Source organism: Lissotriton helveticus, chromosome 1_1 (assembly GCF_964261635.1).
Source record: "Lissotriton helveticus chromosome 1_1, aLisHel1.1, whole genome shotgun sequence".
Taxonomy (NCBI): Eukaryota; Metazoa; Chordata; class Amphibia; order Caudata; family Salamandridae; genus Lissotriton; species Lissotriton helveticus.
The window spans coordinates 1,683,456,923-1,683,470,548 of record NC_136057.1 but is presented as its reverse complement, the minus strand read 5'-3'; the positions used below and the strand labels follow the sequence as shown (position 1 = coordinate 1,683,470,548).

The 13,626-nt window shown below is 42.6% G+C and overlaps 1 protein-coding gene across 1 annotated transcript in view; it reads right to left on the bottom strand.

Moving 5' to 3' along the window:
- The window catches only part of LRP1 (LDL receptor related protein 1), a 1,472,234-nt gene that overhangs the window by 1,157,691 nt on the left and 300,917 nt on the right, over positions 1–13,626 (bottom strand). The window contains 2 exon segments of the mRNA XM_078688974.1: positions 2,327–2,516; positions 3,238–3,460. Of these exon segments, the coding sequence (XP_078545100.1) occupies positions 2,327–2,516; positions 3,238–3,460 (413 nt within the window).

Genomic DNA, 13,626 nt, shown 5'->3' with positions numbered 1-13,626 from the left:
ACATGTTTAAAGCAGGAATTGATACGTCTTGTTTTGGTGCCCATTCGGCTACAGGTGTGGTGGCTTTTGTGCTTGAAAGCAGAATGGAGGACAATTGAATGCAGTCTATTAGTCAGCCGAATCTACCTTCAGGCAGTTCAGGTTTAGCAGTTGTGGAATTGGCTTCCGGTCCAGACACAGAATGGAAAGTTTCCTAGCCACTGTGACAGGAGGTTTTAATCCTATTAAGGATATGGAGGTAAGAATTATTACCCGCCCCCGATTCACTTTAGTCTTCTCTCCCAGAGGGCTCTGTAAGATCCAAGTATCTCTCTTGGTGTATTTGTGTTGTATTGTTTTGTATAAAGTTTTGCTACGCTTCATTTGCATAATCTAATCTTTTCGGGACCTGATCAGTGACTCTACGTATTTTGTTATAGACTCTGATTCCAAACAGGACTATTAAAGAGACGTGGGGTGATCTTTTCTGATCTCATTGAGAGAAGAGGACCACTCAAAGGAAGCTGTGACTGTTCTAGGGAGTGCTGGCTCATGATTGGCATAGGTTTAGAGCAAGCTGCTCTGGGATTTGCAGTTTTCTCTTTCACAACTCCTTGCTGGCTATTGTGAGAATGTTGTTTGTTAATGAAACTTCTGAATGCTGCAGGAGTTGGAATACAATATTTTCATAAATAATCCCTGCTACTGTGCACTGAACAAAACTGAAACCTACCATCATGATGGCTAGGGAAATTTGCATTTTAACGCCTTCTTCTCGTGGGTCAAACCACAGGGGTAGCAATGGAAACAATTAGGTTGAAACCTGTTCTGCCATATATTCACATGCTATGCACTCTCATGCATTCTGGTGTTGAATTAAGAACACTGCACCAAGTTCTTCTTTAGTCATTACGTTAGCAAGTGGTTTTCCTATGATTTTATAAAGGCATAAAAGCTGGCATGTACTATTTCTGCTGTAAGGCCACAGAGAGGTGAGACCCTCTCAGCATTCCCTTCCTTCATGTCACTCGGCCATTAGCTGGTAGTAATTGGGTGAATAATTATAATCAATGGAATAATAAGCACAAGTATTGATTATCTCCAACATCAAAAGTGACAGATTTTTTAAATAATGTAGACATAAATAGAGAACTGGATTTCAGTCCAGCGTAATAAGAGAAGTGAGGCCTTTAATAGGCGACAGATTTCACTCTGCAATCCTACCATAGGCTTACCGCAAAACAAAATGTTTCTGTAACCTGCAATGACAACTTGGCATCTGCATGAGCGGGAACACTACCTATTTCCCTGTATTTACAGTATGCAGCATCAAACCCTGAGAACAGATAGCAGAGGTGTGACCGCACATTGTGCGGCACGACAGGTGCACAGATTTCTTTAGCTACTCCACTGCAGGATCTCAAAAGTATCCCTGGCGGTGAAAGTCCAGGGCTAAAGATTGCAGTGTGGTTTATACACCTTCATACCGCGAGCAAATGAAAATAAGAGTCTCCGGCTCGGGAGCAAGCAGGAAAAATTTACACATTGGGAAAGTGATCAAACTATTTCATTCTCGATATCACTGTTGAAGTTAATAGTGGAGAACCCTTCTAATACCTAGCTTGAGGAATGCAGTGGAGCGAAACTGGACAACATGTTTAATTGTTGGCAGCAGCAGAGATCATGAAGCCTTCTGATTAAGTGGTGAAAAGAAAATGTACCCAATTTTCATACTTAAATACCATGAGTACTTTCAAATAAATCATAGACACCAAACATCTGCAATGATAGACTGGGGTTGTGACATTCCGCACATAGGTGGAGATATTCAGTGCCGATGAATAGTAAAAAAAATACCTTGAGGAAGAAACAAAAGTTCTTCTAACCCTATATCTCCATCATGGCATTTTCATAAATACTGACCTATACTGATCTATGTGTTAAATCTTGAAAGGATCCTAAAGGAAGAGTTATTCAGAGCTCAAGAATTTCAAAACAGAACCCAAGATGGAGAAGTAATTTAAGTTCTGCTTAATTTTTCTTCATTAGATCTAAAAAATATCCCACACAAGGGCTGAGACATTCATAGTTTGTGCGTTTTAATACATGTACCCTGATGGAGAAAAGGGATTAGGTTTTAGGGATGATTCATCATAGTCTGACAATATTGGGGAGGAACACAGTTGGAAATTGCACACCAGTGCAACGCAAAGAGTCTAAGGTGGGTTCTTCTTAAGAAGCAAAAGAGCTATTCTCAGGGGCACCAAGCGAAGGATTAGGTAAAGACATAAATATTAAATTGTCTGCTCTAGAGGAGCCTAGGATTAAAACTCATCTTACAACTTACCAGTTGGCTGGCGACGTTGGTGGTAAATGTGCAGAGCTCCACCTTTGTCCACTCTGATCACTACCTGGTAGTCAGTGCTGTTGAAGCGGTTCACTCGGAGAACGCTGGTCTTGGGCTGTCCATTGGCATTGTCAGAGTTGGTGGCATACAAGTAGTTCTCAAAGACAGTCAAGCTGTACAAGTGTTCAATCTGTCAAGAGGACACAACCAGCTTTTGTCAATATTAATGGAGGAAAAGAACTGCCTACAGCCACCTATATTTGTGCACAAACTAAAATCCAAAAAGAAAACAAAAAATCCAGACACACATGCTCCCCTACCAACTCCCAATGCTGCTCACAAAAATATGCCTATGCGAACTAAAAACCCAAAGGAAAATAAAGAGAGCTACAGTTAAATTGTGGGAATGTGCAACACTTCGGTCTATAAAGGAATGGTCCAGAAATATGGTGCACATGTGCATTAGAAGCAGTATATAAAGCTTGAAGGGGCCCCAAGAAGTTTAACAAGGTGTGTGTGGCCCATGGAAGGAGTTTGGGGGCATTGCGTAGGAAGAGATGGACACCTGGAGGTGAGACAAACTCAAGGGGCACTATTAGCATGGTTCGCCACAGATGATGTGCCTTCAAGCTATACCTCGTAACTAATGTATAAAATATACTGTGCATTATACTGAGTGAGGTGATCCTGTAAACCTGAGATTACCACTTCAAGTTAATTTTGTACTCAATATTGGAGAAATTAATAAAAAAGAGTTTACAAAAAATACTAAGGGAAAGTACTTTTTCTCTCCAATGCCTTCACAACTCTTCAGTACCGTGTATGAATTGCATGACCACTGAGTTCCACAGACACCAAAATAAGAACATAAAATGGGAACGAAAATGCAAAATCCAAATGATGTAACCTACCATTAGTCCTTGGATGATGGTGTGCCTGTTCTTGCCTTCGTAGTCCACCACTTCGATGTAGTCAAGGTAAGCATCAGCCCAGTAGACCAGGCGGCTCACCAAATCAAGTGTGATTCCATGAGGGAAGACTATCTTGCTGTCGACCAGCTTGGTCCTATTTTGACCGTCCATGTCACACCTCTCCACTTTGGGTATCTGCCCATAGTCTGTGAAAAACACTTTTCTGCACAAAAGGAAAATAATTCAACATTACAAGATAGTAGGTCCCGAAATCAATATCCATGAATTTTACTTATGTGCATGTTAAACAAAAGCTGTATTTTAAGGAACAATTATAAACTTCTTCCAAAATTAGCAACCCCTTCCAAAGGTAGACGGTCTGCCATCCACTACGCATCCTAAAATCGTCCAGTAGCAGTAAATATGTCAAACACAAGCAGTCTTACATATTACAGAAGCAATAGCTTTTCTTGTTTGCAATATAATCCTCCTTTTACAATACAACAGGTGCATCAAACAGCTCTCCTCTACATCTTAAAAGAACAACAAGTGTTTTGAACACACCAATCTGTGTATCTTATAGAAGCAACAGGTCAGTCAACTACAACCCCTCTCCTTGTCTTCCAGAGTGGCTGTCATTTTGTAAGAGAAAGATGTTGCACATGCTCTTAGCTGAAATCACATGTCCTCCAACTCATACCAACTCCAACATCTTACAGATTAATCAGGTGTTTGAATCATGTCAATTCTCGATCAACATCATACCAAAGCAACAGATCCATCAAAAATGAGAATTAATAACTTCTTACCAAAGAGTCATTCAAAGACAGCCATAGCTTACATGAGGATCAGATCTACTAATCTGGCCCTTTCTCAATGTCGTACAACACAATGCCAACATCTCCTTCACAACCCAACACAGAACCTACAAGGGTACCAACCACAATCCTCCTCAAAATCTTTCGGAAAAAACAGTTTTCCCAAATAAATTAATTGCAACATCTTGCAAGAGGTACTAGTCAATCAAGGAATGCCCTTTCCATCATCTTTACAAAGTAACAGATCTTCCCACCACAAACCTTCTCAATATCTTTCAAAATAACAGGACTACCTCCAAACACAGCTACTTATAAGCGGAGCAGCTCTAATAATTCCAATCCTTCTTAATATTATACACACCAAACATGTCTACCAAAAAACAGGCTTATCAGCATCTCACTGCACGTTACGAACTAAAACTAGACAGCTTTACCATAAAAAGTCTGCCAGCTAAAATTCCTCTCAATGGCTCATAATAAGTCTACAAACAAACAAATTCTAAAGATTATTTTTCAGCAGGTTCAGCAATATTTCTACCAACTGCAATAGATCGAACCATCTTACCATTGCATATTTAGAAACCCAGGTAATCTGTCTCCCGATATCGGAGAGCAGCACATTGACCAACTAAAACTCTTCTCGGTATCTTAGAGCAGCATGTTAACCAAAAACAACTTGTATATCGAAAAATAACATTTTGTTTTACGGTTTTGTAAAGCATTGCCATCCAACTCTTTGATGACCTTACAGCACTTTGGATTGAGGCTACATCTAAAGATTGGCAGGTAGCAGGATAGTGCAAAGCAAACACAAGTAGACGATGGACGGAGAGCTGTAACTTTTCAGACACTCACTCCCAGTCACAGATCTGGGTTGAAACCATCATCGTTCTTTATCTCACTTCGCCACCCCCGGTCAGACCCAGCCATATGCAAATCAGTATTTACCCTGCTCCTCATGGGAACAGTCCAGCCCGAACTGCCAAGCCAGGTCTTCCCTGGATCGTAAACAAGCATCCTGGACCGGTTTCAAGGATAGTATACACAGGCCCAGCGATAGAAGACTCCTAAGACCATCAGAAGGGAGAGGCAGGCTTATGGCACATGGTCAATGATTAGAAAAGAATATAAAGCCTTAAATAACAGAGCCCTGAAAAGCGAAGGTGGGATGCAAATCTTAGGTGTCTGACCAGCCAGGAATTGTAGGACAATGGAGGAAAAAAGTCAAGGAAAGAAGGATTCTTCAAATGTCAGGAAAGATAGGATGTGTCCAACATCTGCTCAAAAGGGCCGGATCCAATTGAGATATTCAGTATAACCTCTGGTTGTGTTAATGAGTCACAATTCGTCTAATTATAAGCACATTTATTTAATTTGGATATCCTGAAAATCTGGCATGGACACGGTCATCCTGGACCTGTTATAGAGCCCAGATATATACCAACTAAACATCTTTGCAATAACATAGCGGTATGTTTACAAATCAAGGTCACTCGGGCAATCCAGGTTTTATGATAATACCCCTGATACATACCAACGAAGAAACTCTGTAATATCTTACAAGCAGCATGTTTAATAACCAAGGTAATTCAGTATAGTTCATAGCAACATATTTACAAAATAAACTGTTCTCAATATCTCACAGCTCTACGTTTCCCAGAGCAAAGTCACTTTTGATATTTACAACAGAATAATTGCAAACTAAAACTCTTCTTGATGACTTACAACAGCAGTCAAATAGAACTCTTCACAGACGTTCTTATCCACATACACATCAACTAAACCTCTCTTCAATGTCTTAGGGCAGCTTCTCCACCTGCTAAGGTAATTCTCGCCATTTAGCATTTTAGAACAATGTCCTTCCAAAGTATAAGTGCCACTTTAGTAATGATTATGGACAAATAATATCCCCCTCCTTCTCTGGAATTTCAGAAAAAGAAAGTAGCTGGCTAATGTTGACTGGATCTCAATACACTGTATGGTCCAAAAAAATGAATTTCAGTGGGCCGGATATTTAAAAATGTTAATTATTAGTACCCAAAAATAGAGAATGCATGTGGTGCCAACATCAAATATAATCCGCATCAATACCACCCTCAGACGTGAAAATGAATCTGGGAATCTCCGAATGGTTTGCTGAGTGGCAAGAGAATGGAATCAGTTTTAGCCTTGGAGCGGAAAAAAGGGTCAGTGACACCGCCAGACTTTCCATAAAATGGGGCCTGCTGAGGTTTAGACAGTGAGACTGCAGACTGTCCAGGCCATAGAAGGTCCCCAGTCGTGTATCCATATCAGTCAGAGGGACTAGATGATGTCCACAGGGCAAAAGAGCCAGAGCCAGACCCATCTCTGTTGTTGTGGAAGATGTATGGCATGAAATGCAGTGCTCAGAAGTGAGGCACAGAAGCAAAACAGGTGGTATGCAAGTCCACCTATCCGATGGAGAGTCTTAATTCTGGAGCAGTGAAGTGTGAAGGGCTGCATCAATGCCTCATCTTACAGCTGTCACAGACCAGGGCTGCTGAAATTGAGGTGCCTGCGACCGATGCAAAGGTCATTCCATCAGCTCCTGGAAATGAATGGTTTAAGTGATAAGGTTCAGGAGTCAGCGGAGATGGGCTGGGAGCTGCTCCCAACACCACAACCCCTCCACAATCAATCAGAGAATGTATGCATCAATGGAGGTGCCCTAAGGCACGGAATCTCACTCAGGAGCTGCCTCTCTGCTCTCCCTTTCTTGCCCTTCATTGGGGTGGTTTCAGATTAAGAGGGACTGAAAGCTGCAAAACATTAGGTTAGTATATTCCATCAATCTTTGTGTTAGAACATGAGCGCTGGTATAAAGATAGGGTGTTACCGCCGGTGTGTGTTTACCTACCCCCCCCCCCTCCCCCGTTTCATTAGCTATGAACTGTGTTCAGTACTTCACGTCAACTTCCTGGGTCTAGGATCTCATTCTACTTCACGCCTCAGGTCATTAGATCACTAAATCGCATTTCTGGGGTCATATTCAAGCCCCCATGACCAGAAGCTCACTACCATTCAAACCTCATCAGTGGTCATTCACTTGCTCCTTCATATTTGTCTTTGCCTGAACACATCACAATTCGCACCTGTGCAACTTGGAGCACCCGCCGTGCCCAGTTATCTCTGGGGTAACCTCCCCTCCCCCACCTCTGTGGTGATGCGCTCACTGATTCACATCCCTGTGCAAAAGGGTTCCCTAAAACCCATGCGTCTGTTGTCATGAACTCGGATACTCTTCCACATCTCTCTCAAGCCACTGGTTCCTACTCTATTGCTCTACCATACAAAGCAGTGGAAAGTATATTTCTTTCCACTCACAGTGAGTTAGAGAGATCTGATCTGTTATCAGTAGGGTGTGCCCTAGTGCTGAAGGGAACATAACAGTGATTTTAGCTGGGATTTTCATAGGATGCTCTCGGAGAACAGATAAGTTTGCACTTTTGCCGAAGCTCATGAAGGATAAACACTGATAACACCAAAGTAGGTGACCCGGACATGCCAGTCGTAGCCACTCGCCTTACATATGGACTTCCCTTCTTTTTTCAGTGGAACTCCACTTCAGAAATAGTTCGCAGTGGACTTCCCCATCAACCTTTGGAGGACCTCTGCGACTTGATTCTTACCGCCCATGAATTAGGCTATTCTTGATACGGTTTTGGATCAGGGGCGCTTCACCACTCTCGGACCTGTTGGTATGTACTAAGTAGGAGTTATTCCAGTCACAGAAGCGGTCACAAGCCCGCTCTCCTGCTACCATCCTGCTCCCTCTGTCCTTTTCTCTCTTTTTCTGAGCTCACACCCCTTATCCCACAATGCCATGGGCTCACTCCCAAATACATTTGTGTGGCCATTAACGGACTCCTCCAGACCTCTGATTTGGTGTTTACATATGTTCCTCTTACATCTGTGGGTATGACTTCACTTTTCTTCTCACATCTGTTTTTAAGACCTCATCTCATTCAGACACCAAACCCTCATACTGTACTTTTGTGGTCATGATCGTATTCCTTCACATCTATGTGGTCTTCAGCACACTCATTCAAACTTATGTTGGGTTATGGGCACACTCCTCTAGCCATAAACTCATCTCCTCCAATTCGCTGAAGCCACGAATTCATGCTTGTGGTTTTGATCTGAGGCCACAATATCGTGGTTGTCGTAACCTCACTTCCTCTCCCTCCTCTTTGTAGTGATGAGCTCATCTCCGCAACATTGTGACGTTTAACTCACACGTCTCTTTAAATCTGTGGTCATTATCTCACTCTTCCACATCTGGCAAATCTGTTCAATCAACCTAACCACATTTCTGTGGTCATGAAATCACGTGTATGCATGACCTTTTTACCCTGCTCTCATATTCCTTATTCTTGATTACACAACCTAAGTACATCGCTTTGGTACATGTTTCCAGTCGCAGATCTTAGAGATACTGTCTTCTTTAATGTTTACACTGATGATGGAAGAATAGTGTCATCTTAGATGTTTACACTGATCGTGGAAGCACACACACAGCAACCTTAACAGGTAGACATGCACATTTGTAAATAAATAGCTAGTGTACATACCAAGTGATTTATTCTCTGAAACATGGTGTTTGAAATACAATTAAACAATTCAAAAGCTTAGGGTATCCAATGTGTAAGGGTGATATATATATATATATATATATATATATTACAATAATGGCCAAATTCTGTATCAGTCTGGGGAAACGGTTGTAACCTGTATGTGTATGTTCCAGAAGCACAAGTTACTACTTGTGTAACGATATATCTGTAAGAGACATTAGTTAGTAGTAAGTAAGTAAATCTTTCTTTATTCGGTTTTCAAAGTACATAAAAAACCATAAAAGAGTTTCAACAGACATATCATAACATATACATCAACAGGTTATTATTATTACATTTTTAAAAAGAGTTTAGACATATCGAACAGGTTTTCAGTTTCTCTCATTTTTCCCAAAGTATACAACAGAATTTGATCAAAGATTTACTCTATGTTTAAAAATACATTTTAAAAAAGTCACTATGTATTTGCAAACTATTTCTGATTCTATAAATTGCAAGCGCAACATAGCGGGGCGACATCTTCTTAGACCCATTTTTCCTAATAGTGGGATTAGCCAAAGTTTACGGTGTGCAGAATAAAATGTGCAAAATAGAAAGGTGTGTATGGTGGATTGTACTGATGTGTCATCAAATGGGCACGCTGTTAAACACTCTACCCAACTGTTTTTTATCGGAAATGCCACCAGTCTATGAAAAATATTCATTCTGAATCTTGTCAGTAGGAAGCGCTCGAATTGTGACTGGACATATGTCAGGTACGGCTCAATCTCCAGGGTGGTCATAACCGCCATGGAGTGTTGGACCGAAGGTTTTCTAGCCTCAGTACAAATTCGTAGCTCTTCCACATGGCTCAGTGCCATTTTTTTTAGATCTTTTCTGGATATTTCACCAATTAGTTCCGGGGCAGAATAATACTTACTAAGCCCCAGATCTGTGAGGAAGTTCTTCACGTACATGAGCCACTCGATTTTCCCCACATAGTCCAATGACATACAATCTGTTACTATCTGTTTGGTTAAGGTATTTTTCGTCGCGGTCCAAATACGTCGCCAAAGCAGGAGCGGTTGTATTTTTGCCAGGTCCTCTATATGCGGAATGCCTAGCTCCATGTTGCAAGTATAGGTAGATACACGTCTGGGGGCTGCCAAAAGGAATCTAAGAAAGGTATTCTGTGCAACCTGTAGGGAATTAGTATTTTTATATCCCCAGAGTCCTGCCCCATAAAGTGCGGTAGATTGACACTTTGCTTTGTAGATATGGAGCAGTTCTACTGGTGATCTCTTTCCTAGTTTTTGTGAGAATTTTGTAAGGGCAGCGATTGCTCGCAGGAACTGGTGCATTCGAGCTTCTATGGCTTGTTTCCAATTTAACTTTTCGTCCATCATAATGCCAAGATATGGATATTGGGGGGTTGTTTCAAGCCTTTCGCTGTCAAGGAAGATACCCTTTTCCCCCTTTTTTCCTAACTCCTGCCGCCATGACGTAGGTCTTTTTTATGTTTATGCGCAGATCCAAGCTGCCCATAAACTTTGCGTACCTGTCTAGTGCCTTCTGTAGTTCGCGCGGTGTGCGTGCGAGAATCACGGCGTCATCCGCATTTAATAAAGCAGGAATCAGCCGATTTTTTACTCGAGGAAGGTCCTGACTCCCCCTCAACATCTCAACCTCAAGCCCATTTGTATAAAGGGAGAAGAGAAAGGGAGCCAGGACACAACCCTGCCTAACACCACGCTCCACCGCGAATGAGTCAGATAATTCGCCGTTTACTCCAAAACGTTCTCTAGCAGCGGCGTTTGAGTAAAGCTCTCTCAGGAAAGTTACAAGGGCCTGATCTATCCCCATCATAGTGAGAACAGACCATAGTTTTGAATGAGAGACTCAATCAAACGCCGCGGACAGGTCAACATAGACCATGTATAACCTGCCCCGCTTAGCTGAAACGTATTTCCCCATCATTAGTGACAGATTTAGGGCTTGCTCCGTTGTCCCGAAACCCTCTCGGAATCCAAACTGGATGTCAGAGAGAATCTCCCCATCCTCAGCCCACTCCTGTAAACGCTGGAGAACCACTCTGCCCAGAACTTTCCCCAGCGAGTCCAGGAGTGAGATTGGACGGTAACAAGTGACATCTTGTCTCTCACCCTTCTTAAAGATGGGGACCATAATGGATTGGGTCCAGGATTTAGGTAGCCCACACTTCATAGAGTCAAATACCCTTTTTAAGATTGGGGCCCACAAGTCTAAGTTATATTTTAAAAAGTCCAATGGTACCCCGTCTGGGCAAGGGGCTTTCCCACTTTTACTAGCCATTACTGCATTTATAACTTCAGTTAATGCAAATACTAGTGGGATTGGAAGAGAGTTTGGCTGTTGGGTATTACTATCGCTATTTCTCCCCCTACAGGATCGGTTTCTGGATTTTTACTAAAGATTCTTGAGAAATGATTTACCCATGCTGGTCCCTCTACAGCCACCTCTATTGACGGTTGATTTTCTTATCTGCTAGAAACGGGGCTCTTATCACTTTCCAGAATGTCTCACTGTTTTTATTCAGGGAACTTTCATGTAGTTGGTTCCACAAGGCTTGTTTCAGTTCTAATTTTCTTTCCTTGCAGGCTAATCTAGAGGACATTCTCAGCATCTTTATTTCCTCCTGATTTCTAGGTCTATTAGATAGTGCTCTTTTTAAACTTTTGTGGGCCAGTGTACATTTCTGATTAAACCATCCTTGTTTGTGTCCCTGTTCCCTTTCTTCTTTACAGTTAGTATTTTATTCACATTTTACAGAATTAATTCGAAGTTTTGGAGAACCTCCTCTTCCCCTATGTCAGTATCCAAACATTTCAATATGGACGGATATACCGCACATACCACCTTAACTGTTATTTCTGCTGGATCTATTTTTCCCCAGCCTAAAGCATAGCCATTCATTTTTGAAAGATGTAAATTATTCTGGGCAAGGGCAGTCATTATAAGCTGGGGTGAGAGCGGGCCCTGTTCTATAGATAGATTCACACCCAAAGCTGCATGATCACTTAGAGAGTTTACTAATACTCTAAATTCTTTAATTTTACTTGCCAGTGTGGTGGTGGCTAGGAAGTAGTCTATAGTCGACTCATACCCTCTCAATAAATATGTTGGATCCAATCCTCCCTGTGAATTTTTTACCTCGTTTATTATCACTAGACCCAATTCAGATAAAGTTTAATTTAAAAAGTCTCCTACCATAGAGTGGTTAAAGTGGATGATTTGCTCATTTTGATTATCCGCCAAACCACAGATATTGGTGTTAATTTTAAGACAAGGGTGCTGATTAAAATCCCCCCCAGATAATACTCGGTGTATCCACGGGTTTCATTTGATTTATCAGGTTACCGAGTTTTTGGCGGAGCTCACCGAGTATTATTACCGCCTCACTACCGTTAAGTGGTCATAAAAATTTACCAGGAGAACTGTCTCCTTTTTCCCCAAATAAGAGGCTTAGTAATTGATAATTTGATTCTATTTGGAGGACCGTAACTTTCAGCCCAGATATAGTATTTGCTATAAAAGTGGTCAAACCACCCTTGGCCCTTCCATGGGTAGTTGCTATTGCTGGGGAAAAATAAGTTTTATAGCCCATGAGATGTTGTTCCGAGGTAGCCCAAGTCTCCTGTAAGCAGATAACTCCATATTCTTTAACATAGTTTTGGGCGCTACCATCCTCAATCTTAGCACGAAGTCCTGCTATATTCCAAAACAAGAGTGATACAGTTCCACCTTTTTGTACGTGCGGTGCCTCGCAAGGAGTAACATACTCTAGGGGGGAGGTATCTACTATCAGTTGTCTCTTCTCCCTTGGGATGTCTATTTTGGTGCCTAGTGAATTCTCTAGAAACAGGGTTTCTCCCAATTCCAGGGGTACCAGGTTAGAAGCTACCTGCTGGTGCTCATATGCTGTCATTTCCTCTTTTGATGCACCCCCCTTTGTGTCAGCATTAGTTAGTATTAGATTCCTTACCTTAGAATATCCCCAGGCGTCAGACTGGATCCGTAAATTTTTGCATAGCAGTACCCTTGCGCGTCGGTAGGCGTCGTCTGCGGCTCTGCGTCCGTCGTGGGCGCCGTGATGACGTCGTCGGAGTACTTAGACGCCACCTCCGCGTGCTGACGTCAGTTCTTAGACACAGCTTTTCCGCGCCAGAAACGCAGAGCCATGTTAAAAACCAACACTGGTGCCATTGAAACTAGGGCCCTGAAAGGGGGTAACCCTAACCCTAGATATCGGTTCGCAGAACGGGGAGGATGGGTGGGTCGGTAAGGAATCTAATACTAACTAATGTCTCTTACAGATATATCGTTGCACAAGTAGTAACTTGTGCATCTAAAAGAGACACGTTAGTATTAGATTCCTTACCTTAGAATAGATACCCCAGCAATACCAACCCCGGTGGTGGGTCTGCGAACCAATAATCACACCAGAAAGTCCTGGAGGACGGAACGGCCAAAGAAGCCATCCCTCCGGACTTGGCTATCCAGGCAGTAGTGTCTTGCAAACGTGTGCAGCGATGCCCACGTAGCTGCCTGACAGATGTCTTGTAAGGGCACTCCCCGGCCCAGGGCAGTTGTAGTCGCCGTGGCTCGGGTGGAGTGAGCCCGTAATCCAACAGGGGGCTCCTTTCTAGCCAAGGAGTAGTACGCCTGGATACACAAGATGATCCACCGGGAGATGGTCCTCTTGTGTACCGCTTTCCCCTTCTTAGCGCCCACGTAACCAACAAAGAGTTGGTCATCCACCCGGAACTGGCGTGTGCGATCCAAGTAGAATGAGAGCGCACGTTTTGGGTCCAGACGGTGGAGCCGCTCTTCCTCTTTAGAGGGATGCGGTGGCGGAAAGAAGGTAGGCAAGGTGATAGACTGCCCGATGTGGAAGGCCGTGACAACCTTGGGCAGGAAAGAAGGCTTAGTACGCAACACCACTTTGTCCGGATGGACAG